Below are 27,961 nucleotides of genomic sequence, written 5' to 3' on the forward strand. Positions count from 1 at the left end.
TGAGTTTGTCAATTTTGCCAGAGTGGGATATAGTGTCAAAAGCCATGGCTAAGTCTAGGTAGGCTGTATGCGCAGATTTCCTCTCATCAAAGGCCTTGGTGACTGTCTTGAAGAAGTCCACCAGGTTTAACAAACATGATCTCCCTTTGACAAATCCAAACTGAGTAGGGTCAAGTGTTTGGAGGTTACCAGTATCTTTGATGCTAAAGTCCATAATTCTCTCAACAGTACTGCAGATAAGGCTAATGGGTCTACAGTTCCCAGGGTCAGTGGAAGCACCATCTTTGTGCAAGGGGATAACGGTGGCCTTTTTCCATTCAGCTGGGATGAAAACAATACTTAGACTATGATTGAAAACAGTACCCAATGGTGTTGCTAATTCGTGTTTGAGCCCATGTAGGACACAGCCTGGAATATTATCAGGTCCCACAGATGCTACCATAGAGAGGATATTCATGACCTGCTCTTTATAGATATAAGTTAGAGGACACATGGTAAGGATGGCTTGGGGTTAGTGTGGCGGGAACAGGGAAGTGAAGTTTTCACAGAACCTGTTGGCTAACAGGTTAGCAATGTCCACAGGCTTGGTATATGTGGTATCATTACCTACCAATTCTGCACAAATCTGGGCCTTTTCTTTTAGGTTAGGGATGCAACTAAAAGAACATCTTATGGTTGTCCTTAGTTGAGGGAACTAATTTGGATACGGAGTTAGCTTTGGAGAACTTCACAAGAAGTCTTATTTGCTTGTTTAAGATAAGGAGGGAGTGGCTCCAGTTTAGGGCTCACTCCCTCTTACTCTTAGACAGCAATTTCTACCTCTTATTGTAAAGCCTGTAATGGCAGTTATCCACCAGATAGGTTTGCTCTTCCTTGAGGAGCTTGTTTTGATCCTATCAGGTGCGGCCGAGTCAATGCAGTTGTTCAGATGTTTGTATAAAGCATTTGTGTAGAACTCAGTACAGTCCCCAGTTACATCTGAGGGGGGAGGTGCAGTGAAGCTATTTAGACCATCCCATAACAGGTTATATTCTGCTATTCTGCTTTGGGGAGTTTTTTTTAGTTTAATTGGTGCTTGGGGAGGGCGAGGTAGATGTGACAGTAACTTTGGGCAAGTGATTTTGCACATGAGTAATTTCTCCAATCAATGGATGGGTAGTTAAAGTCATCCACAACCATGGTGTTTGGATGTATCTTGATAGGTTCAGGTAGGTCGAAATAGGCAGAGTGGGTGTCCTGATTCATGGAAGGGGTCCTATAGCTGGCAATGACTTGAATAGGTGTTCTACCAACAGTTAATTGCACCTGAAGTACCTCCAGGAAATTGTGCTGTCTAACCAATCTGGAGGTGTATTAATGAATATTGATACACTGCCTCCTTTAGTTTTCACACCATCAGTTTGTGGATGAATGTGTGAAAGGAGGTGTAGCCCGATATGGCTGGGGTGCTCTCCACAGCCTTGAACCAGGTCTCCGTGACTGCACAAATGTCTATGTCTTCCAAGTTGAGGACTGCTTTCAGTGAATGCAGTTTCATGTTAAGACTCATAGCATTTAGCAGCAAAACCTTGAGGGTGTTCATAGATGGAGTTCTTACATCAGGAATTTTGTCCTTGAGACATTGCCTAAAAAAGGCACTATGGGGGTGGCAAGAGCCGTGGTCAGTAGCCGAAATCCCAGGGGTGACAGATGAAGACCATCTGGCAAAGCATCAAGGTCTGTTGATCATGTCATCCCAGGCTGACAGATACTGTACTTCCTTGGAATGACACCAGAAACTAAGCCAATTATTGAAGCCAATCATTTTCTGTTTGTATTGAGGCATCATCCTAGGTGAAGGTAAAATGCTGCTTAAGGCTAGGGACATACCAGTCTGAGACACATAGTCCGAGAGCTCAACCATATCTTTCTTCATATAGTCCACAGAGGTATGTTTCAAGTCATTCACACCAACATGGACTATGACAGGGTCATAACAGTACCTGCTCTTGAGAGACTTGAGTGCATGTATGACATGGCGGATCCTGGCACCTGACAGACAGCTGACCATGACCTTCTCCTTATTCAGCCTGGTGAAAAGGACATCTTTGTGTCTCATAATGGAATCACCTAAGACTAATATGTTTGTTTTTGTGTCCTTCTCTTAAGAGCTTGATAGGTGAGACACTAGTATGTGTGCTATTATGTGTATTATGTTCTGCAGAGAAAGTATTATGTGCATCAAGCTTGTGTTTGTGCTTGGGAAGTCTCTGGTGTTTAGGTGTATTTCTGGTGAGGACCTCCACATATGTAGGTATGTGTGATGTGTGTTTGGGTGGAATAGGAGGTGAGGTGTGTATGTTGATGACCTGCTCAATGTCATATGTACTGACTGGTGTGTGACAGATCATGGAGTCAAGGTTCTTAATATAGCTGCATCTCTCACATGCTGAGTTTGTGTGGTTTAGGAGCAGAGGGTTGTCAGTGAGCATGAGGCAGTTAGTACACTGCCTCAGGATGCCCATTGTCAACTATGCTGGCTGGAGAAACTGTGGGAAATTGTACATCCATAGTGTTAGGCAAATTTATATGGTCAGGAAGAGAGGTCACACTTAGGAATGGCTAATGAGTGAGAGGTGTCTTGGTACCTCTGAGGTTAGGCTTAGTGATCCACCTGGCAGTAGCGCCGAGCCACCAAAAACCTCTGGAGGCTCACAAGCAAAGTCCTAAGGGAAAATTTAACAAGCAAAATGTTTGCTGCTATAACCACCAATGGTAACTACCTCTATGCGGCAGTGCATGATGGTGCACTACATGCAAGAAAGTACAAATGCATAGCTTACATAAATCAAGAAATAACTCTTTTAACTCAAACTAGCAAATAAGGATACACTCTCTGAGCTCTAGTACAATCACCCTCGATTACATGGGACCCAGACAGCACTCTCCTCCCACAAGGGTGAAGAAAGGCCTTCTCCAAAAAAGATGGTTTGAATTTGATGCTCAGAGGTTACAAAACAGACCCGGAAACAGCAAGCCTGGAACTGGGTTATGCTACAGATGAACTAGTACAGTATCCAGTTAAGTGTGTCCAAAAACAGTTGTGACAATTCAAACAGACAGTTGAATGCAAATACAAATTGAATGCAATATAACAGCAGAAACAGGTACTTAAACTTAGTTGGAAGCAACAGATGCCTCAGAGCTTGTGAAACATTTAACATTATAACACTGTGAAACGGAAGCTGCACCTGCATTACTTACTGTGATACAAATGGGTTCATCTGCCCTTAACAACTGCAAAGCCTGTTTTCAAAAAAATTCACACAGTTATAAAACTTGTTTGAACAGGACTTAACTAATATGTCTTTCATCTTCACACATCTGATTCAAATGGAACAATCATGGATACTATATAGACATAATAATACTTCTTTTGCTGTACAGTTGTTGGAAGCAACAGATGCCTCAGAGCTTGTGAAACATTTAACATTATAACACTGTGAAACGGAAGCTGCACCTGCATTACTTACTGTGATACAAATGGGTTCATCTGCCCTTAACAACTGCAAAGCCTGTTTTCAAAAAATTCACACAGTTATAAAACTTGTTTGAACAGGACTTAACTAATATGTCTTTCATCTTCACACATCTGATTCAAATGGAACAATCATGGATACTATATAGACATAATAATACTTCTTTTGCTGTATTTACTGACTTGCTCATCTTATGGTAATATTTTATTTTATTTTTTATTTTACATTTGCTGACCAGGACAGTCCGACTGGATGCATGTCCATTTTCAGCGGTGGCCCGGGGAGAAAAGCTCCAAGGATAAGCAGATACAACATTACATATTACAAACAGACTATTTACAGAGATTATATAAGTAAGCAAGTTAAACAAGTTCCACAGGTTAGAGTTAATCCTGAGCGCAAGTTAGGATTAAATTAAATTACACAGTAAACTGGTTAACAGATTTTTACACATTCTAGAGAGAGTTAGCCAGGCTTGATACACTGACATAGCCAGTTAAGTGACAAATGTTGTTTGAGTCTAGTTTAAAATTGACCTAAGGTGGAAAGTAAGGTAATATTGATTTAGATTGATGCAATGATGTGTCCTAAATGGCAGCCCAGTGGCAAACCTGGCAATGTGGTTGCAGCAAATTGAGAGTTTGTTGAGGAAAGTCTTGTTTAAATTCGAGAGTAGAGGGGATGCATACAGAAGGGTTGAAAGAAGGTAAGAGCGAGCTACGGCAATTTTAGCTGGAGGGGTTAGGAAGGCTTTTATTCTGTAAAGTGACCCTAGTTTTTTATTGATGGTTTTGATAGTTTGGTTAACATGTAGGTCGAATTTTAGATTATTGTATATGATGACACCTAATTGTTTTGTAGAGGGGTCAGGGAAGATTATTGTGCCATCATTTGAATTTATGGTAAAGGTGAAAGCGGTAGACCTACGTGTTGGTGAAAATAACAGCATTTTAGTTTTTTTGAGATTTAGGATCAGATGACGTTCAGAAAGCCAGTTTTCTACTGTATTAAAGGTGGTCTGGGTAGCTGACCATAACTCTACTGGAGATGTGGCTGAGCAAATCAGAGTAGAGTCATCAGCATATTGGATACAGCTGACTTTTGGGATGACAGTATAAAGGTCGTTAATGAAGATGGAGAAAACTGGTACTCCAAGAGTGTTAAGTAGAAGGTTAGAGAGTTTGTTCTGCCAGAGGACAGCCTGCTGTCGACCATTCAGGTAGGACTGAAACCACTGAAGGGCTCTAGTATCTAGACAAAATGTTTGCAGGGTGTGGATTAAAAGTTGGTGATCAACCATACTGAATGCCTTGGAAAGATCCAAGAAGAGGGCTGAGGATATATAATTATTGTTGCAATTATGGTTTATGGTGTTGGTAAAGGCTAGGAGGGCTGAAGTAGTGCTGTGATGAGGACGGAAGCCATGCTGAGTGTCTGCCATAAGGTGATTCTGGATTAAGTGATGCATGAGTTGTCTATGAATACATTTTTCCATAATCTTTGCAAGTGGAGAGAGAATAGCTATTGGCCTATAATTGGAGAATTCAATGGAGCTGCCTCCTTTTTGAAGTGGGATTACATAGGATATTTTCCAGATGGTGGGAATTTTAGCTTCTACTATGGTTCGATTGATAATAATTGAGACAGGATAAGCAATAGCATCAGCTGATTTTTGTAAGTACTCGGCAGGGAGTTGATCAGCAGAAAGTGAAGTGGGTTTTAATTTTTTGATCAAGGTATGGATAAGTGAAGTGGGCGAATGGTTGGAAGCTGAATGCGAGTAGGTTTCTAGGGGTGCTACTTTCAGGACCAGGGGAGTTAGGAGGTAGTTGGCTAGCTAGGGCTTGAATTGTCTCAGTAAAGAATCGGTTAAAACTGTCAGAAACATCTTCAGGGGTTTTATCAATAGTAGCAGCAGGGATTGGGGTTGAAGTTTGTCCAGGATGTAGTAGATTATTTAAACCTTCCCAAAACTTTTTTGATTTACTATCTGTAAATTACAGTAGAATTGTTTTTTGTCTTGTAAAATTGATTTTCTGGTTGCGTTCCTGGATTGCCTGTATTTAATGTGATCTTGAGGGTCTTTAGAAGAATGTCATAAAGCCCATGCTTTGTTTCTAAGGGTAATTTTGAGTTTAGACTCTTTAGAAAGCCATGGTGCAGTTTTTGCCTTGGTTGTCTTTGAACGAACAGGTGCATGCAAATCAAGGATCTCAAGAAATTTGTTGTTAAAGCATGCTACTGCTTCCTCTAAGGGGAGGTGTTTTAGAATAGACCAATTACATGAGTTTAGTTCTTGTTGGAATTTGGCAGGGTCAAAGTTTTTATTGTTTCTAACCTTTCTGAGTATGGGTTGTTGGGAATTAATGGTTTTGTGCTTAATTACATATGTGAGAAGGTGATCACTTAGGCCATCAAGGAGGGTACCAGTGGTGTACAGTTGGGGGTGACTACTTATGAGTACCCAGTCAAGTATGCTTTCTTTTTGGTTGGGTTTACCTATCCTGGTAGGGGTGGATATAATTTGTGTAAATGCATGCAGGTTAATATGAGTGGTTGGGGATTCTGAGGAACTGGTGCCCAGTCTATGTTAAAGTCTCCAAGTAGTAGGGTTTCTTGGGGCTAGTGACATGATAGCCAGTGCAGGATATCTTCATGTGTTGATATATTGTTACCTGGGGGAATGTACATACAGATGATATTAATGCATTTATTTTTATTAAGTTGTAATTTGGTGGCAAGAATCTTTGAGTTATTAATCTGAGGTGGTTGTATTACATCTATGGTAACATTCAACTCAGATTTATAGAGTACAGCTACCCCACCCCCCTTCCTCGAAGCACGATCCAGCCTGTGTATGTTGTACCCAGGTGGTAACACTTCATTGTCTTTAGTGTTAGGTTTTAACCAGGTTTCTTATAAACAGATAATCTCAGGGGAGTGGACATCCAGAAGTGCATGCAATTCATGTACCTTGTTATTAATGCTTCTAATATTGAGATGACAGGCTAGGAGAGAGTTAGTTGGCCTATTAATTGTAGGTTTGTAGCTTAGATTGCAAGTAGAGGGGGTATGTGTATCTTAAGTGGGTGGACCAGGGTTGGGGTGAATATCACCACCAAGTATTAGGTTGAGTCTATACTTGGTGATGAACTTCAGGAATTTGTTTATTAGTTTGTGGTAGTGTTTGGATCTAGAGCTAATGTGCCTGGGGTTGAGATGTTGATAGACTGAACAAGATGTTGGATAGGATCTGGTACTGTAAGTATGGTTGAATGTGGAAGGATTTACTGCTGGGGTGATAGTATGGCCTTTTGGGACCTGAAATCCCATGAGAAACTGGTTTTCATACAAGGTAAGGAGGTATGGTGCGAACAAGAGGGGTAGTAAAGAGGAGTATATCATTATCTGTGATTCAGCTAGTGAGTTAAGGAACTGTTTTACCTGGTGATGCAACACAAGAAGATAGAGTGGTGAAAAAAAGGTACTGGAAGGGAATGGGAGAATGCCAGATGAAAGCTAATAGTTGCTATTAAAATGTAGGTAGAAGAATGGGGGTGGGTGGAATTATCCCAGATGAAAGCAGATAGGATCTAGAAAGTGGGAGAGTGGCTATAGTACTATAAATATAGAGGTACTGGGGGTGGGAGGGAATTGGGGGCAGGGAAGGGAGCGAAGAGAGCCCGAGCATAGCGAGGGCGAATGTAGCAGGGCTATTGCAGTTTACAAGGTTTCCTAAGGTGTCCTAAAGCTATAAGATAAGTATTATAGCTCTTAATGTAAGAGTCAGTTTACTTAAGTTACAGGGGAAGGAGGCAAACACTCAAGTAGAAAAAAAGAGCCCTATGGAGACCTGCTTAATTACACAGCACTGTAAGTGAAAGCTTAACAAATGCTTTTTGTGTGCAATCTACTCTGCTTACATGCTGAGAGAAACTGATTGCAGTCCTGTAGTCACCGTTTTGTAGGGAACTGTAGAGTTCAACTAGGAAAAGAGAAAAGCAGAGATTCTAGGGTAAGCATGAAGGCAACAACAGGTAGTTATTTTATAATAATACATTCAGAAAGGTTTGGTGGGGGGGTAAAGTAGCATACTTCAGAATGAACTAAGATTTATAGCTAAGAAATCTAAGCAAAAGAGCAATGCAGTGAATGAACACTTGCCAGATTTTAAAGATATACCAGAAAAACTGAATCAATTGTTCACAATTGTACAACTGGAAAATTGCCAGTAAAAGCACTTCAGGTATAGCTAGCCCAAGTTATTCAAGTCATAAAAGCACTTCTTCAATGTGTGTGTGCAATTTAAACATTAAAAACACATGCAGCAAGTAGGAGCTCTGATTATACACTTTCTCTAGGTACATGTTCAGTTTAAACACAAATATTACCACAGAAATTCAGTACAGTCACTAGCTACTTATAGAGCCTCTGAAAAAAAAGAGCAGTCTGTGCTGAATCAGAATCTAACAGCAGGTCATTCAGTTACACAAAAAGCTCCATACAATGAAGAAACTTACTCTGAGTCACACCAGGTCAGCCAAGGTGGGAAGACAGAGGGAAATCCTAAGCACCTAGATTTGAAAATGATGCCTGTACTGAATTGTAGCAGTTTAACCTGTTTGAGGAAAGAGGGGGGTGTGGGAAAAGAGAAGGCAGTAGGAGTGGTTACAGGGAATACCCTGATTGACTCAAGACACCACACTAGGGGTAAGTTGAATGTACGGGCCTACAATCTGCACTCAGCACTGTGTTATTTGCTCTCAGTACTTTAATTTTAATGTTACTTGCACTCAGCACTGTAAATTCACTTATGTTTAGCAGGAAAGACAGACCAACAGTATACAATTTTGGGAATTTTTACAAGGGTTACTTGTTCAAGTGTCAGGTTGTTGCAGTTTACAAGGTTTCCTAAGGTGTCCTAAAGCTATAAGGTAAGTATTGTAGCTCTTAATGTAAGAGTCAGTTTACGTAAGTTACAGGGGAAGGAGGCAAACACTCAAGTAGAAAAAAAGAGCCCTATGGCTGACCAATATGGAGACCTGCTTAATTACACAGCACTGTAAGTGAAAGCTTAACAAATGCTTTTTGTGTGCAACCTACTCTGCTTAAATACTGAGAGAAACTGATTGCAGTCCTGTAGACACCGTTTTGTAGGGAACTGTAGCGTTCAATCTGCTTAAATGCTGAGAGAAACGGATTGCAGTCCTGTAGACACCGTTTTGTAGGGAACTGTAGAGTTCAATCTGCTTAAATGCTGAGAGAAACTGATTGCAGTCCTGTAGACACTGTTTTGTAGGGAACTGTAGAGTTCAATCTGCTTAAATCCTGAGAGAAACTGATTGCAGTCCTGTAGACACCGTTTTGTAGGGAACTGTAGAGTTCAATCTGCTTAAATGCTGAGAGAAACTGATTGCAGTCCTGTAGACACCGTTTTGTAGGGAACTGTAGAGTTCAATCTGAGTCACACCAGGTCAGCCAAGAGGGGAAGAGAGAGGAAAATCCTAAGCACCTAGATTTGATAATAGTTATAACGTCCTTGCAAATGTGGAGAAGCCATTTAAGCATTAATAATAGTGTCCCTTGCTTCCAGTATAAGCTTAGGAATAAAGATAACTGTTCAGAATGTTAGAACCTGGCCGCATCCACGTTCTCTTTCCGGGGAAAAAAAACAATCCAGTCAAGACTTTAAGCAGATCTTTATTCAGCGATGGACATTCTATGTTCAGCGATCATCCATCGCTGAATAAAGATCTTCATAAACTCTTAAATGGATTGTTTTTCCTCTGGAAGGAAGACTTTTATTTATTTTTGCTAAGTTAGCTATAAGTGGGATCAGACAATCTGAACAGTTATCCTTACTCCTAATCTTTTACTTTGCCCTACAGACAATTGCCTTATTTGCTTCCAGTATAACTGATACTCTCCTCTGAAGTCCTGAAAGCTTCTACTGGAATTAGAAGTCTGTGAAATACTGTGGGTACAAAAGTGTACACTCTCCTGTTAAAATGCCAGGTTTTTATTGTGATATAAAAAAATGAGACCACAATAAATCATTTCAAAACTTTTCCCACTTTTAATGTGACCTATAACTTGTACAACTCAATTGAAAAACAAACAAATCTGTTAGGGGAAAAAATATAAAAAATGTGCAATAAGCTGGTTTCATAAGTGTGCACACCCTTAAATTAATACTTTGCTGAAGCACCTTTTGATTTAATTACAGCATTCAGTCTTCTTGAGTAGGAGTCTATCAGCATGGAATATCTTGACTTGGCAATATTTTCCCACTCTTCCTTGCAAAAGCCCTCCAAATCTGTCCGATTATGAGGGCATCTCTTGTGCCCAGCCCTCTTCAGGTCACCCCACAGTTTTTCTATTGGATTTAGGTCTGGGATCTGCCTGGGCCATTCCAAAACTTGAATTTTCTTCTTGTGAAGCCATTCTTTTGTTGATTTGGATGTATGCTTGGGGTCATTGCCATGTTGAAAGGTGAAATTGTTCATCTTCAGCTTTCTAGCAGACGCCTGAAGGTTTTGGGCAAAAAGTGACTGGTATTTGGAACTGTTCATAATTCCCTCCACCTTGACTAAAGCCCCAGTTCCAGCTGAAGAAATGCAGCTCCAAAGCATGATACTGCCACCACCATGCTTCACAGTGGGGGTGGTGTTCTTTTGGTGATGCAAAGTGTTGTTTTTGCACCAAACGTACCTTTTGGAATTGTGGCCAAAAATGTCAACCTTGGTCTCATCAGACCATAACACATTTTATTTATTTATTTATTAACATTTGTTAACTGGGTTAGTCCAACTGGGTTTGTGGCCCATTTTCAGTGGAGACCCGAGGAGAAAACCTCCAGCAGTACATATTTATTACAAAGTATAATTTTACACAATATTGAAGTGAGAGCAGTTAGACAGAGCAAAAAGATTTACAATTGTTGAGTACATACATACAAGTTAAAGTTCCATGTATGGAGAAAGAAAAAAAAAATTTAACATATAATTTTACAGTGAAATAATGCAATAGGTTAAAAGTAAAAAAAATATATATCTATTTTTGCTGTTTGTGCGGAATTATGCAAATACATTAGGGGAAACTTCTTGAGAGAGGAGTGTAGGGGGACTAAGTACGATTCTTAGAAGGGCAAGTGTGGGGGAGGGAGACTAAGTGGGGTCTTTGCAAGGGCAGGTCCTGTAATTGAGAAAATAAGTATTTAATTTGTTTTTAAAGTGAGAGGTGTGTGAAACTGAACGTAAGTCAAGGGGAAGTTTGTTCCAGGCATGGACGACTGAGTGTTTATAGAGTAGTTTGCCTACAGACTTTGTTGGGTGGTAGATATCAAGTAATTGTTGATTAAAAGTACGGAGGGTTCGGGATAGCGTGTAGATAGAGACTAAGGAAGAGAGAGATGCAGAGAAGGAGGGTTTATAAAGGACAGAGTGTAGCATGTGAAATTGATAAAGTAGCAGTAGTTGGGGAAGTTCAAGCCATTGGAGAGAGTTTAATGCAATGCAGTTGTGTGAGCTGTATGGGGAGTTAGTAATGAATCTGGCTATTTTATGGTAAGTTTGTTGGAGTTTGTTAAGAGTGGTGGCCTGAATATTGTTAAGTACAGGCGTGGCATACAGGAGGGTGGGGAGGAGGACGGCCTGTCCCAGGGTAAGTCTAGCATCAGGAGTTAGGAATTTTTTGTTTCGATATAGCAGGCCTAATTTCTAGTGTGTTTTTTTTTATATATTGGAGTATGTGCAGGTTGAACTTTAGTTCGTTATCAATGATGACCCCTAGGAGTTTTGAGTGGTTATCAGGTTGGATAGTTGTATTGTTAGAAGACTTAATAACAAAGGAGGTTTTATGGTAAGAATGAGAAAGGGGAAGGAAAAGTAGGAGTTTAGTCTTTTTGGGATTTAGGATCAGTACGTTGTGAGAAAGCCATTGTTCCATGGATAGTAGGGCTTGTTGGGTTAGGAACTGCAGTTCAGAAATGTTATTAGAGATAGAGATAAGTGTGGAGTCATCAGCATATTGAATGAGCGAAGATTCTTTACAAGAGGTGAAAAGATCATTGGTGATGATGCTAAACAAAAGGGGTCCTAAGATGGAGCCTTGAGGAACACCAGTAGAGATGGGAAGAAAAGGGGAGGAGGATGAGAGCCATTTGACAGATTGTTCCCTGCCAGATAGGTAACTATTAAACCAAGCAAGTGTGGAGGGGGATAGGTGTAGGCATGCTTTTGGGAGACTTGCTGTATTGTTTTGCAAATTTTAGCTAGGGCTGGATGTTTTTTCTGTGTAAGAAAAAGCTTCCATCTTGCAACCCTATCCTATAGCCCAGACATATGGAGAATACAGGCGATTGTTGTCACATGTAGTACACAACCAGTACTTGCCAGAAATTCCTGCAGGTCATTCAGTGTTGCTGTAGGTCTCTTGGCAGCCTCCCTGACCAGTTTTCGTCTTGTCTTTTCATCAATTTTGGAGGTACGTCCAGTTCTTTGCAATGTCACTGTTGTCCCATATTCTCTCCACTTTTTGATGACTGTCTTCGCTGTGTTCCATGGTATATCCAATGCTGTGGACATTTTTTTGTACCCTTCTCCTGGCTGATACCTTTCAACAATGAGATCCCTTTGATGCTTTGTAAGCTCTTTGTGAACCATGGTTTTTGCAGTAACAAACAACTAAGTAAATGTCAGGAAAATCCTACTAGGAGAGCTAAACGTTATTTGGGGTTAATCAGAGTCTTTTTAATTGATGGCAGGTGTGTACCCAAGGCAACTGAATGTTGTAATTAAAGCAAAAGGTGCTTCAACAAAGTATTAGTTTAAGGATGTGCACACTTATGCAACCAGCTTATTGTATGCTTTTTATTCAATTGAATTACATGGGTTATAGGTCACATTAAAGGTGTGAAATGTCTAATTTTTTATATCACAAAAACCTTGCATTTTAACAGGGGTGTGTACACTTTTTATATCCACTGTATTTATAACAGTCTCCAAAACATCAGCACAGACAAAATTATGGGGAAAGACAATTCCATGTTACTGGCTAGCATCATTTTTATTTTAATTTTTGTTACCTGGTTAGAGGGACTAACTTTTTTCTGTGCCTAACGGAAAGAATATTCCACATGATAAAACATCATCCTGTATATGGTAATTATGTGCAAAGGCTGAAATGGGAAGCAGCAATATTTAATTTTAAAGCATTTTCGAAACATCACAAGACCAAATAGAACCCCCCATATATATATATATATATATATATATATATATATATATATATATATATATACACACACACACATACACATATATATACATATATAGAGAGAGAGAGAGTGTGTGTGTGTGTGTGTGTGTGTGTGTGTGTGTCAGTGTGGGGAGATGGTTTCTATGGGAAATGTGGAATACATCATTACATTTGCATAAAATTTAACTGGTATCTTTAAAACTCTCTCCGTAATTACTGAGGTAATTGATCGTATTAGATAAGGTAATCGAAAATCAACTGCCTAGTAAGGTTTATAAATGGCTGCATAATGAAAGCAAGCATTAAGGATACTAGCTCTTCAACTGGAGGGATCATGCTTGAAGATTTGTTATTCCTGGAGTTGGATGGACCATTTGGAGTTTCTGCTGGATGCAGTCAGGATGACCATCTGAACAGTTTATGTAGAGCAGGGCCTAGTCAGCATGCAGCTGTGAACTGTAACCTACAGCCTTGTTGCTGGTGTGTGTGTGTGTGTGTGTGTGTGTGTGTGTGTGTGTGTGTGTGTGTGTGTGTGTGTGTGTGTGTGTGTGTGTGTGTGTGACTGAGCATGTATGGAATAAAACCTGATGCAGTAACCTCTAAAAAATTGAGAACTTGTATATAATGTGCTGTGAAAATAAGGTACATACCTGCTGCCCTGTTCGATTCTCAGCTACAGCATCTTTTGTGTGGAGACATGCGTGAATGGGCGTACCTTCGTTGAAGGTTGTGCATCAGGGCCGGCAACTCGGCATGTAAAAATCTACTGCCAATCATTAGCGGACTGGAGTTCCGCTGTGGTGACCCCTAACCGGGAAAAGCCAAAAAACACAACAACAACAACCTGTAAGACTAACTGTGCAAATCCAGAGTGAGTTATTTTCATTTCCTTGTTAAAATAAACCTGTTTTTTTAGACAACTCTGCCTCCAATGTGGTTAAAGAAGTGACACTGGTGATGTATGCATGCGTTATTTGGCCAAGGAATTGCCAAGAAACAGTTCTTCACTGTTCCTCTGCTGCCAGATGCTTGAACTATTTGAGCAAGTTTTTCCTGTGGATTTTGTGAAACCCAAAGTGGATCGATCTGAGAGACTTATTTTTTGCTGCTTTTTTACGGTTGTGAGGTGTGCTGTGTGTGCTGTCTGGAATGCCGATAGCGAACCAAAATGGCAGTAAAGTGTCTGAATATCACAACTTGCTTTGTTTCCACAGTGTGGTGTTGTGTGTTGCTATAACCTAGTAAACAACAGTAACAAACTGTTATCCCAGGAGTGACTCATGTTACATGGTGTGGGATCACTTATCTGTTAAGAGTTTTGTGCTCCTGCTCTGTTTCTTTCTACACCAATGGTCACATCTAAGGTAGAGACTAATAAGAAGCTTGTGCAACAACAATTTATTTTATTTATTTTACATTTGTTGACCGGGCTAGTCCAGCTGGATATATGTCCATTTTCAGTGGAGGCCCGGGGAGAAAAGCTCCAATGGTATTACAAGTAATTCACAGAAACAGGCAAAACAAGGTAAAAATTATAAACACATTGAGTCAGAACATGAGATACACATGCAGACAGGCATAGTCATAGCAGGAAATTACATAAACAAAGTTTAGTAGATATTTGCTATACAAATTCTAAAAATCTAAGTATATAATATGGAAAAAGGTGAAAAAGAAAATAATAAAAATATTTTAAAAAAATATATATATATTTTTTTTTACATATGTCTATAGGTTGTGTGAGGAGGAATTAAGGAGGAAAGGAAAAAGGAAGGTTAATCTGGGTTGTTACAGGAACAAAGCCAGTGTTACAGGAACAAAGCCTGCCTAATGTTATTGCTACCCCCAGAACTGTGACTGCCAAGCAAATAAAGTGACATAAAGCCTTACTAAAGTATGAAAGACACACCTCACAAGAAATCTAAACTAAGTAAAAATGGGCAAACTAGCACAAAAAACAAAAACGTTTATGAATACGTTGTGGACTTAATACACTGATTATAAAAAAACATAAAAGGGTTAACTAGGGCTTGAGTAACTTCAGAACTGCAAGATGTAAAATTTCACCACTGTACTTTTAATGCTAACAAACACTTAGCTCAAATGTCTCATATAAAGCTCATTATAAAGCCATGGTTAGATCCTGGCAATAAGTAAAATGAAAGTGTTAGAAATTCTAGTAGTGGACAGATTTAAAAAATATACCTAGCAAAATGAGAAAATGACTTAAGCAAAATATTTATTACTTTATGGCAGGCTGTTTAAAACTGAAAGTACAGTTGTCTAAAATCTTACCATAACAGTAAATGCCCTTCTCTTCACTGTTACAGTATTCTTAACGTAATAAATCTCCAGCCAACGATACCCAACATCCAACCAGTATACCAAAGCCTTTGTAATTTATAAACAACATATGTCCCATCTATGCTCCCCATGCAAGGCATAGGGGATAAACTGTGACATACAGACATAACATACTGAACTGAAAAGCCCCAGGAGGAAATATCCCTAGGGACCAGGAGGAACATGTGCATCCAGAAGGTGAAAAGAGAAAAGAATCCCTGGCCAGGAAAGCAAGAAGAACATGGCAGAGCAGGAGGGGGAGGGAGGGAACGAATACTACAACAGTGAAGAGAAAGACATCTACTGTGCTATGTCCTTTTCTTCCCTGTTAGTATTCTTAACATAAAGGAGAGCACAAAAGCTCAAGAAGAAACATGTGAGAGATGCAACCATATAGCCAAACTGGAGGCTAAGCTCTCTCAACTCAGTACTGGCATAACCAGTCAGGAGGAGAAGGAAACCACACTCACTACAATTCCAGTCTCACACAGACCTACCACGACAGCAAACCAAACACATAATCACACAAAAACATACTCGGAGGCTCTAAATAAAGATCTGCCGAAGCAGCAGAGACCTCCAAAGCAGACACCCAAGCAGCCGCTACCCCAAAACAAAACACGTGCAACACATATCTCACAAAGCCAGTGTGCCGAACAGTCACAGCCCTTAAGACTAAACAACACACCTGATACACTTGTAATAGGTGACTCTATCGTCAGGCACACTGACGTCCCGCTCACCAGGCTGAACAAGGAGAGGGTCACGGTGAGCAGCCTGTCGGGTGCTAGGATCCGCCACATAACACAAGCACTCAGGTCACTCCAAGGCAATTAAAATATGACTCAGTCATTGTCCATGCTGGTGTGAATGACCTGAGACGTACCTCCCTGGACTACATGAAAAGAGACATAAAGGAGCTGTCTGAGCATGTAGCCCAGGCCGGTATGACCCTGACCTTGAGTAGCATCTTACCCTCACCAAGAATGATGCCACAAAATGAAGACAAGATGATCAATTTCAACAATTGGCTTAAGTACTGGTGTCATTCAAAGGGGATCCAATGCCTGTCAGCTTGGGATGATATGCTCGACAAGCCACGATGCTTCGCTAGGGATGGCTTGCACCTGTCACCCCTGGGCTTTGGATATTGGCAAAGGCTCTTGCTACCCCCATAGTGCCTTTTTTAGGCAAGGGTCAAAAGACAAACCCACCTCCATAGGTATCACAAGGGATAAGAAACTAAGAGTAATGCTACTCAACGCCAGAAGTCTAAACCTCAAGATGCACGCACGAAACTCTCCTTAGCATGGAGAACATCGATATCTGTGCAGTAACAGAAACCTGGTTCAGGGCTCCCGAGAGCACCCCAGCACTACCAGGTTATACCTCATACCATGCTTTTCGCCCCAAAACGTGGACTGAACCCAAAAGGAGGGGTAGTATCGATATTCAAAGATACCCACACCTCCAGGTTGGTGGCAAAGCACGAAGCATCAGAGACTATCCATGTGCAACTAACAGTGGGTAAAACTGCCTTCCAGTTTATAGCCTGCTACAGACCACCCTCCCAAACCCAGGAACCCCACTCGGCCTTCCTGAGAACACTGGAAAATATGAAGGTCTCTCCAAACACCATTATATTGGGTGACTTCAACTACCCAAACATAGACTGGGAGCATTACTCTAGCTCCAACACCCTAGCCCAAAGGTTCCTAGAATTTATAAACTCAAATGCTATGGAACAACTTGTTACCACTCCCACAAGAGGGGAAAACATACTGGACCTGATCATCACCAACATGGGGACTCTATGCTCCAGACCAGAAGTGTATCCCTCACTGGTAAGATCAGACCATAAACTAATCTCACTGGATATTCACATCCCGATCCCACCCCCTGCCCAGAAAACCACAGTGAAAAACTTCTCTAAAGCAAATTTCACACTCTTCAAAACTGAGGTGGAATCCTTCAAAGCCCCCGGGCCTGTGGAAAATACGCCCAGGCAAGAGAATCCTTTATAAACGCATTCTATGAACACCTTCAGGAATGCATGGATCATGTGATCCCAAATAAAACCAAGACCCAATCCCCCAAAGTCAGACGTCCTGTCTGGTGGACCCCAGCCATAAACAAACTATACAATAGAAGGAGGAAGCTACTAAATGATAGAGCAAAATCCCAAAAAGGGAAGGCATCACTGATCAGTATTAGCAAAAAACTACGGGCACACATAAAATTGTCTAAGGCCAGCTTCGAGAGAAAAATTGCACAGGACACTAAGGATAATCACAAGGCTTTCTTTAGTTATGTTAGGAACCTGGGTGGTAATTCCCAGATATGCTCAGAATTAGTCCAAAATAACAAAAAATACACCGAACCCACAGACATTGCCAACATCCTAGCTGACAGGCTCAGCGCAAACTTCTCCGCCCCTCCCCACCAAAAGGGCAAATATCTATCCCAGCAGAGTGCTGCCCCCCTGACATCTCAGATGCTCAGGTAAGAGCCGCCCTCTCCAAAGCAAAAAACACAGCATCAATGGGACCAGACGGTGTCCCGGGCTGCGTCCTACATGAACTCCAAGAAGAGCTAAACCCAAACATAAAACTACTGTTCAATCTCAGCCTTACTACAGGATATGTGCCCAAAGAGTGGCGTACAGCAACAGTGGTCCCTCTCCATAAAGGTGGTGCCTCAACGGATCCTGGAAACTACCGCCCCATAAGCCTGACTAGCTTGGTCTGCAAAGCTATGGAAAGGATCATCATGGACCTCATAAATAAAGATACTGGGGACCTACAAACACTGGATCCTACCCAGTTCGGCTTTGTTAAGGGCAGATCCTGCCTCTTAAACCTGGTTGATTTCTTTGAAACAGTCACCAAGGCCATTGACGAGGGGAAGGTGGTCCACACAGTTTACCTGGACCTCGCAAAAGCCTTCGATATAATACCCCACTCTGGCATTATAGATAAGCTCACCAGCTTAAATATAAACTCCTATGTCACTAGATGGATTGCAAATTGGCTCAAGGACAGAACCCACATGGTTAGAATTGCTGGAGCCATGTCAGACTCCAAACCAGTTACAAGTGGTGTCCCACAAGGCTCAGTCCTGGGACCTCTCTTGTTCGGTATATATTTCTCAGAGGTACAGGCCAACACGGAAGGACTGTGGCTGACCAAGTTCGCAGATGACTGCAAACTGGGCGCCATAATCGACTCTCCAGCCGACACAAGCATCCTCCAAAAGGGCCTCATAGAAACAGACAACTGGTGCCAGAGCCATGGCCTCAAGCTAAATGCCAAAAAGTGAATAGTCAACCCCTTTGGCAAAAACAAAGTGCCCACAAATTACCACATAGGTGGTAATCCATTAAGTACAGAAGAAGTAATTAGGGACCTGGGGACCCAAGTCGATAGCAATCTCTCATTTGACAACCACGTGGCCAAAGTGGTTAGAAAAACATTTTATATAGCCCACCTAATCATGAAGGGATTCACATCTAGATCAGGGGACATCATTGTGCCTCTTTACTCATCCCTCATCAGGCCCATAATTGAGTACAATGCCCCTTTTGGGATGTACCTTACCAGACACCTGCAGCAACTGGAAAGACCCCAAAAGTACCTCACCAAGAGGATCAAAGGGCTCAAACAGATGCCATATGCTGCCCGGTTAAAGAAACTCCAGCTCTACTCAGTGGCATACCGCCTGTTCAGAGGCAATCTGTGCCTGACGTATAAAGCCATGTCCAACCCGGAATTAATGGACATGCTGCACCTCAGAAAATCCAAATCCCATCGAGCTACGCTCGAGAGACTTGAACCTCAGCAGTGAAATAAATAGGACATGCTGGAGGGACAGATTCATAACCCAGAGGCTCCCTTCACTCTGGAATAAAATCCCAGTTCAGGTTAGGCAGAGTCCCTCATTGACTCTCTTCAAGAGGAATCTTGATGAGTGGATGGGAGATCGTAGGTTTACCCCGGGTATCACTTCTGTACCACTGTTAGACAGAGGCACAGTATACTAACCTCGAAAAAGGGCATAGCAAAATAAATTTAAAATGGGTGGCGAAAGCCAAACACATTCTGGCTAGGCTTATAAATGCCCTAGGGCAGATAGCCTAGTATGAACCTATGAACATGGGTTTAAAAACCCATGCAAGATAGCCCTGGCAAAGCCAGCTCTTGCTCTGGAAACATCCAGCTTGTAATGCTTAGTGAAGGTATGGACAGAAATTCAAGAAGCAGCCTCAAGGACGGAACTGGTATCCAGTTCTTTGAAAAAGGCACCACAGGAGGCATCAGCTCTAGCAGAATGAGCATTTACAAAGGTAGAAAGACATTTCCCATGAAAAGAATAACAAAACGAAATGGCCTTAGAGATCCAGGAGGATATGTTTTGCTTAGAAACAGCCAAACCCAGAGATGTGGGATGAAAGGAAACAAAAAGTTGCTCAGATATGTGAATGACCTTAATCTTATCCAAATAATATCTGAGCTGCATATGCAAATCCAGACTGCAGAGAAGGAAAAAAAGGAGGGCAAATGAATAGACTAAGAGACAACTCATTAACCACCTTGGGCATAAAAGAAGGATTAGTAAGAAAAGACACCCTGTCCCTATGAAAAATCAGGAAAAGATGAACAGCCATAAGTGCCTGGAGTTCAGAGAAGCTTTTAGATGAAGTAAGGGCCAAAATAACAGTTTTCCAAGTGCAGTGTTGCAAGGAAGCTGAAGCTGAAGCAGAAGGCTCAAAAGGAGCCTGAGTTAATTTTTCAACCACAAAACTGAGGTCCCAGAAAGGGAGAATAGGCTTCCTGGGAGGCCTGATATGAAGGATGCTTTTAAGAAATTGTTTGACCTCAAACCTAGAGGCAAGAGGAGAACTGAAGAGCACACAAGCAGAAATTGCTGAAAGGTGAGCTTTAACTGAAGAGTATGCTAACCCAGCATGGAGTAATTCTCACAAATGAGAGAGAACCAAACGGATCTCCACTAAAAAGGGATCACTGGTTAAGAGAAAGGCACCAGACAGAAAATCTCTTCAATTTGGACAAATATGATTTCCTGCTAGTGTGTTTCCTGGCCTCCTGCAGAACCTAAGTATGTTCTCAGAAAAAAGGAGCGTAAAAGGAATCAAAATCCTATCACCCACAGCATCAGCTGGAGAGTGGACATGTAAGGATGGATAAGAGATCCTTTATCTTGTGTGGAAAGTCCACCTTGTGAGGTAATTTGTAGTGACTGCCTCTGGCTAAGTGAAGAACGGGGACTCAATGCTGTCAGGGCCAAAATGGAGTCAGCAGCAAGACTTTGGGGGAGTCTTGCTAGATCTTGAGCAGGACATTTGGAATCAGAGGAAGAGGAGGGAAGGCATAGAGAAACATCCCCTTCCAAGGAAAAGATAGTATGCTCACCTTCCAGGACAGAGGCCTTGGGGATCTGACACAGGAAAGAGGAAGTTGTCTGTTCGGGGTGAGGGCAAAAAGATCTACCTAGAGGTACCCCACCACATATCTCTGTGAAGCATACATTCGTGAGCCTGCGTACTGGTCCTTCTCAAGGTGTCTGCCATTATATTTTTCTCTGAAGGAATGCAAACAGCTTGAAGAGTCACTAAATATTGGACAGCTAGTTCCCAGACCTGAAGAGCAAGTCTACAAAGAAGGTAGGACCGTGTTCCCCCTTGCTTGTTTGTATACAACATTCACTGTGGTATTGTTTGTAAATGAGAGGCTCTGGAAGACAAAGCGAATGGAGAAGCTAGATGAGCTAAAAGGAGAGCTCCCATCTCCTTTACATTAATGTGATCTGACCTCTGATGAGGAGGCCAGAGACCCTGGACCTTGAGTGAGCTGAAGGAGGTGCCCTACCCCCCTGTCTGAGGCACCCAAAAAAGTTCCAGAGATGGGACTGGAGGATGATAAAGAAGTCCTGGGTTGATAGAAAGTTGATGAATCCAATACTGAGGTTTGAGTTTGAGGTATGGAAGGAAATGAACTAGGAAATCAGTGGATGACTGTGCTGAAGCCACAGTGACTTGAAGAACCACTGTAGTTTTCTCATATGGACTCTGGCTAGAGCCAGCATAGGAATGGTGGAGGTCATGAATCCTTGAACACAAACTCCCTGTCTGTGACAGAAGCCAAAGGAAGAAGAGATTGAAAAAATGGTCAGAGAAAGAGCCTTTGGTGCAGGTAGGGATGCCAGCATAGGAATTGTCTGGATTCTGCAACTGAGAAAAATATGATCTTGAGAAGGAACCAGGACTGATCTATGAAAGTCTATGGTGAACCCCAGACTTTGTAACAAATACACTGTAAAATGGAGGTACTGAAGCAGGACCTCAGAGGATGAAGCTTGAATGAGTAGGTCTTGTAGATAAGGAAAGATTTGAACCTTCTCATCCTGGAAAAGGCAATAACAGGAGCAAGGCATTTGGTGAATACCCTTGGGGCGGTAAAGAGGCCAAAGGGCAAAGCAGAGAACTGAAAATGCAAGGAAGAGACAGAGAAATGTAAAACATTTCCTGAAAATAAGATGAATGTGGATGTGAATATAGACATCCTTGAGGTCCTGGGATACCAAAAAGGCCTGTAGAAGAAGACTATGGAATAGGGTTTGAAGGGACAACATCTGAAAGGAAGGGGCCTTTAGAAAGGTGTTGAGCTAAGAAATGTCCAGAATTGTTCTCCAAGTGCCTTCCTTCCCAGGGACCAGAAACATCCTGGAATAAAATCCCTTCCCTTCCTAGGCACGGAGCACAACTTGAATGATGCCCTAAGCATAAAGGCCCTGAAGCAGTTCTGGAAAAAAAGGAAGCTGTTCCTGAGGAGACTTAGGGATGCCCAAAAAGGAAGAAGAGATTTCCATACCATGAAATATCCCTGGCAGATTATGGATAAAACCCAAGAGTCTTCAGTGTCTTTTAACCAACTGGGAAGGGATGGGGAAGACGAAGGGATAAAGAAACCTGGCCTGGGGAAACAAACTGTCACATAGAACCTGGCTTGTCTTGAAAAGGAGGCTTCTGAGAAGTAGGAGTCTGAGTAGACTTAGCAGGGGGTGCACTCCTAGAACCCTTTTAACATTTAAGAGGAGGGCGAGGCTGTCTGCAAACAAAAGCAGATTTGGATGGATAATTCCTCTGGAATTTAGGGACAGGAGAGACAAAAATGTTTCAATTCCTAAAAGGCCTTGCCTTTATCCTGAAGGGACTTAAAAAGCTCTGCAGCAGTAGAACCAAAAAGGTTCTTATTATCAAGAGGAGTATCCAGAAATGTAGTCTTAATATCATCAGGTAAGGGCTGGAGAAGAAGCCAAGAGTAATGTCTCAAAACAGAACCAAATGCAGCAGTCCTAGACGAAGCATCAGCTGCATCATAACTACATTTAATAGAGTAGTGAGCCACTTTAGAGGTAGAACCCAGTAGAGAAAGAGCCAAGGCCTTCCCTTCTGAATCAGGGAGGTCAGAAATTGCCTGAGAAGCTAAAGAAAGAAGGGCTAAAACATACCTGTCATAAGTCAGGTAATTAATAGCCGTAAAAGCCAGGGTAGTAGCAGTATATGCCTTTTTGCCTATGTATTCCATGGCTCTACTCTCCTTATCAGATGGAAGTAGTTTAGTGAATAGTAAAAGTTAAAAAGGTTTGTCAGAAGAGACCGACACTAGAGAGTGATCAGCAGAAGGACATCTGTACAAAAGCTTATAATCATCAGGGACCTTGTAAAATCTGTCAGGTTTTTTAGAGGTTGGAGATTGGGAATCAGGGACAACTGAAAAGGTATCTATGAGGGCAGCCAAGACCAGATGTACAGCAGAGGGTTTGGGAGACTCCATCTGGAGGAGACCATAATACCTCTTTTGAATATCAGAAATCTGAGAACAGCCCCATTTGAAATATTCCATCATATTAGAAATCGTGTCCTCAAAGGAGAGTTCGTCTAAGGGACAGTCTGGACTGATAGAATATTCCTCCTCAGACCCATAATTCAAGGGAGAAGGAATTTGCACAGAATATGTCAAGGACATTTCCCACAAATCCTCATCTGAAGACGCCTGCTCTCTGGCCTTTTAAGAGGAGTAGAGGACCAGGGAAGAGCAGGTAAAGAAACTCATTGAAAAGGCTTTAAGGCCATTAAGGCATAAAACAACCACTGGGTAAAATCCTGACATTCATGTTAGGGATCTTTAACAGCCAAGGAAATATGCTTTTTTTTTTCTTTTGTGGAATGTCTGCTGAAAAAACCTAGATTGTTTGGACCCTTGCTGACTCTCAACCAACGTAGTAGGAATCTTGTCCCGGACTAGGTTTGCAGTATCTTCCTTGGTTCTTCAGATTTAATCAGCTGAGGATCCTCCTCCACATCTGGAGTGGACATTTGCAAAGCCTCAAACAACATGCAAGAAGTTGGATCCAGGCCGGCCTTCAACAGGATCGTGGCAGAGGAATAGGAGCCAACCAGATAATCGTCTGGGCTTTCACCAACTTCGAGAGAGATGTCCAGAGGAGGCAGGGCAGCAGCCAAATCAGACCTGAGTTTTTTGGCCTTTTTCTTGGCAGGCAACTGACCTTTGGGACCAAAAGACTCTACCATAGCACCTTGTGCCAAGAATTTCAGACATTGGTTTTCCAAGTAAATCGACAAGGAGAGACAACTATGAAGGATTTTAGGGTCAAACACATGGAAGGCAGATTACTGCATATGGTCATGAAAAGCACCCAAACAGAAGAGACATTGCTCGTGACGATCTTTATGAAGAACCTGTCTCTCAAACTTACACTTTCCCATTCTGGATGACATGCAAACACACCAAAATAAAAATAAAAAGAGATAAGAAGAAACCCCAACTTGGCACTTATCTGAAACTTGGCTTGGTAACCATCACAGAAGTGTTCAGAATGACGAGAAATTATGGCATTCATACTGGCGGCAAAGAAGTTATGAGGTATGTATGTCCATATATCACCTTTAAGCCCCACGCCTTGTGAGAACAGCCTAGGTGTGATGTACGATACCTATAAATTCCAAAGGCTTTGATATACTGGCTGGTCTTTGGGCTATCCTTGGCAGGAGATCCCTAATGCTAAGAATACTGCAATAATGATATGGAAAGACATTTGCCTGCTTTCAAATCTAAAGTTATAATAAATGTTTAATCTCTTGTCTAACAAAAAGTATCAAGTAATGCATTAGTTTGTTTCTAATGTGGAAAGAGGAGTTACATTGTTAGATACTGTTCTGCAAGTACTGAGAATAAGACCAGAATTAGAAAATTGAAAACTGATGTGTATGATACAAATGAAATTTATTCCTAGTGAATTGTAATACAACTGATGCTAGGATTGCTGGATCAGCATTCAGTTACTGCATTACAACACAGTTAATTAGTCAACTATTCTACATCTTTTGAAAGGATGAAATATTTTTTTTATTGGATTCTGGAAGCATATCTATTGTTGCCAGAGTTCCCAGTGTATGTAAGCGTAAGATTAGTAGGAGACAACAGGAGGCATGTATTCACTGCATACCTCTCAATTGTCTAGATTTTTGCCTCATAATTTTGGTCTGATGCATGTTAACACAAAACCTGCTATTCTAGCAATTTTTTAAGGTTATTAAGAGCAATAGTTTAAATCTGTCCCTAGTTTTGGGCCTTAGTCCCCCTACCATTTTAGGCTTTGTCTACATTTCTTGTGCTAAGAAGTTGAGAGGTACAATTCACTGTCATAAAAGGAACAGCCAATCAGACATAAAAATTCAAAGAGTTCAAGGAAAACTTTTGAATCTAGTAGCTGAGATTCCCAGTTTTACTCATGTTTTAAAAAGAAAAGATTTATTTCAGTTTAAAGCATTATGGAAGATGTGGGAAGAGGGAACATCCACTGACACTGTGATAAGGAGATAAACCTGCAGATTAATGTACATTTCTGATATAAATATGGGGTGGGGGCATATTGACAAACAGATCCAGAATCAAAACCGGGAGAAGAACATTTTTTTGTAGTTCTTACCCCAACTGTTTGTTGATCACTAGTCAACCCACTCATTCCTCATCACTAGGACAATGAATCATCCAGGTTGGACCAACATTCAGATAGCCATCAAGGGTGGTCTAAGATGTTCCAGTTTTAGTCTCCCCATCCCTAATGTACGCATGCACTGTGAAGACACCTAAGGACTTCTCACTTCCACGAGGGGCATTCCTTCCAGGTAACCCTGTTCCACCCGGGAGGCACAAGTGATAAAGTTTCCACTTTCCACCAGAAAGTTATCACTGCCAACTGTGTCCCCAGATGCGCACAACCCATTCCTCCCTATCGTAAAGGCAAGTTGGCCACACCCTTTCACTCCTCTCCCTCCCTGCTTGACTTTTCCAGTGCCATGGCTGCTAGTCAAACACTGGCGCATGGGTCACAGTTAAACTTAGGCAAAAAGAATAGCAAATAAATAACAAAAGGGATCAGAATTTGGTTATGGGTAAATGGTAAAAAGGATTGTGTATGTGTGTGTGTTACTAAAGTTATCAGCATAGAAACAGAAAGCAAACTGACAGCAACAGAGAAAACGAAACTAAAAGGAAAGGCACTTCAATTACTACCTGCACTGCAAAGAACTGGTAGTGAGTACTGAAAGTGAGAAAGGTAGGAAAATGCAGAGTTGTAAACCCATTTCTGCCCAAATGAAAACAGAAAGCTATTAAGAGGGGATGTCTCAAACTCATGCTTATACAGGCAACAGACAGATTAAACCAAAGGATTTTTTTTGTCTGGAACTGCCCTTTGTAGAAGATCTACAGCCATTTTTTTTTTATTGGAGAGAAAGTTATACCTTCCACCTTAAGACACGTTACCGAAGAAAGAAACCCTGAATTATAGGTAAGTCACATACACTTAAAAAAACAGGAATGTGACACTTTAAGTAGAGTAAGAGAGACTCAAAGATTTTAAGGAAGGATGGTGAACAAGAAGTGCCAATTACTTCTTACCTATATTTTGAAATAAAAGGTATTCTCTTATATAGAAAAAGTAAATATACAGTGGATATAAAAAGTGTACACACCCCTGTTAAAATGCCAGGTTTTTGTGATATAAAAAAATTAGGCTACAATAAATCATTTCAAAACTTTTCCCACTTTTAATGTGACCTACAACCTGTACAATTCAATTGAAAAGCAAACAAATCTGTTACGGGAAAACATATAAAAAATAAAAAATGTACAATAAGCTGGTTGCTCAAGTGTGCACACCCTTAAACTAATACTTTGTTGAAGCACCTTTTGATTTAATTACAACATTCAGCCTTGACCTACATTTGGATTGTGAGTTTTTAATATTAGTTTAAGTCTTATTGTGAATTATCCATCTATTCCCAAATATTTATATACTCTCTCCTGCTCAAGTTCCTTTATATCACATAAATGCCCCAGGGTTAATATTTTCTTGGGACTGCAGCTTTCTTGCTTTTGTAGATTAATCAAGACCAAATGTCATTCTTGTATCATCTAAGAAAGTTTTAACCATATGTAGTGCTTTCAGCTTATCTGATGAATGATACAGTTTTAAGTCACCCACAAAAAATATGATAAATAATCTCCATTTTGGGTGCTGCAATGGGCCAGTCATTTAGGTAAGGAAAAGCTTTTATATCAAAAAGTCACATGTGAGTAGCAACTGAAGCCATGCACTTGGCGAACACGCAGGGGGAGACCAAATGAAAGGGTCCCGAGCTGGTAATAAATGGTTTCTGCCTGAAAGCAGAGAAACCTCCTGGATGGTTTGGCTATCTTGATGTATAGGTAAGTGTCCTGAAGAGACAAAGAGCACATCTAATCTCCTACTTGAAAACATGTCAGGATGGACGGTCTCATGACTATTTGGAAGGACTTCTTCACACATTGATTTAGATGACTGAGGTCAAGAATTGGTTCGAGGCCCTGAGTCTTTCTGGGAACAAATAAAAATCCTGAGTAAAATCTGGATCTCGGCTGGTCTGGTAGGAACCCCCATCATGGCTCTTTTTGTGTGAAGGTTTTTCACCTCTTGCTGAGCTGTTCTCCTCTGATGGGGTGGTACCATAGGTGGATGAGAGGGCAATTGTATACATAGCCGTAAAATGGGTATTGTCCAGCCTGTTGTTATAATTTCCCTGATCCAACTGCTTTGCATGATAGACAAGTAAGCGGATGCAGGGAGAGTCATCCCCAGACTGCTTCCAGAGTCGGACAGTTAAGTAATTGTTAAGGGTTTTTACACTGCCTAGTCCCTGTGGAGGGACTGTGAAAATTCTGCTGCTGATGATCCACCTCAGCCTCTCTGACAGCAGTTACTACAGAAATTTTCTTTATCCCGACATTTCCTGTTGAATTACTATTGGTGCTGAGACAGTTGAGATTTTGTAAACCAGATGTTCTTATTTAGCTGCAATCTGTTTTTTTTTTCTGAAAAGCTCTGTGGGGGTAGAGAACTTCACTCCAACAGCAGTAAGTACTTTGTCCTCCTGCGCACACTAATCCAGCTTATCTATAGACTTCTGTCCAACCAGTGAGGTTCCATCAAAGGGAGTGCTCAGCAAAACCAGTAAAGCACAGCTAGGCCTGATGTCTCAGTGACATTTCAGTTAGCTAATCAAGCTGCTGCATCCATTGCATTAAGCATGAGATGCATGGACAGTGATATAATTAAATTAATGGTAGCCACGTGGGTCTTCAACTGTTTACATTGGTCATCAGTGGGCAATGGCTTCAGATTTTACAGGATCTTACCTGCTACGTTATTCTGTAACCTGATCATATGCACCAAGTAGTTTGTCACCCTGATGGAAAAGG

The 27,961-nt window shown here is 41.3% G+C and overlaps 1 protein-coding gene across 3 annotated transcripts in view; it reads right to left on the reverse strand.

Annotated features, from left to right (window-relative positions):
• The window catches only part of GTDC1 (glycosyltransferase like domain containing 1), a 3,282,804-nt gene that overhangs the window by 141,351 nt on the left and 3,113,492 nt on the right, over positions 1-27,961 (reverse strand). The window contains exon 10 of one of the 3 annotated variants that reach the window (XM_044074855.1): positions 3,512-3,554. The exons of the other annotated variants lie outside the window; for them this stretch is intronic. Within the exon in view, the coding sequence (XP_043930790.1) occupies positions 3,539-3,554 (16 nt within the window). The 3' untranslated portion in view covers positions 3,512-3,538. Of the gene's footprint in view, positions 1-3,511; positions 3,555-27,961 lie in introns of those variants that run through there. 3 annotated transcript variants of the gene reach the window in all.

The sequence above is a fragment of the Protopterus annectens genome, chromosome 6.part0, assembly GCF_019279795.1.
Source record: "Protopterus annectens isolate FY-2018-M chromosome 6.part0, PAN1.0, whole genome shotgun sequence".
NCBI lineage: Eukaryota > Metazoa > Chordata > Ceratodontiformes > Protopteridae > Protopterus > Protopterus annectens.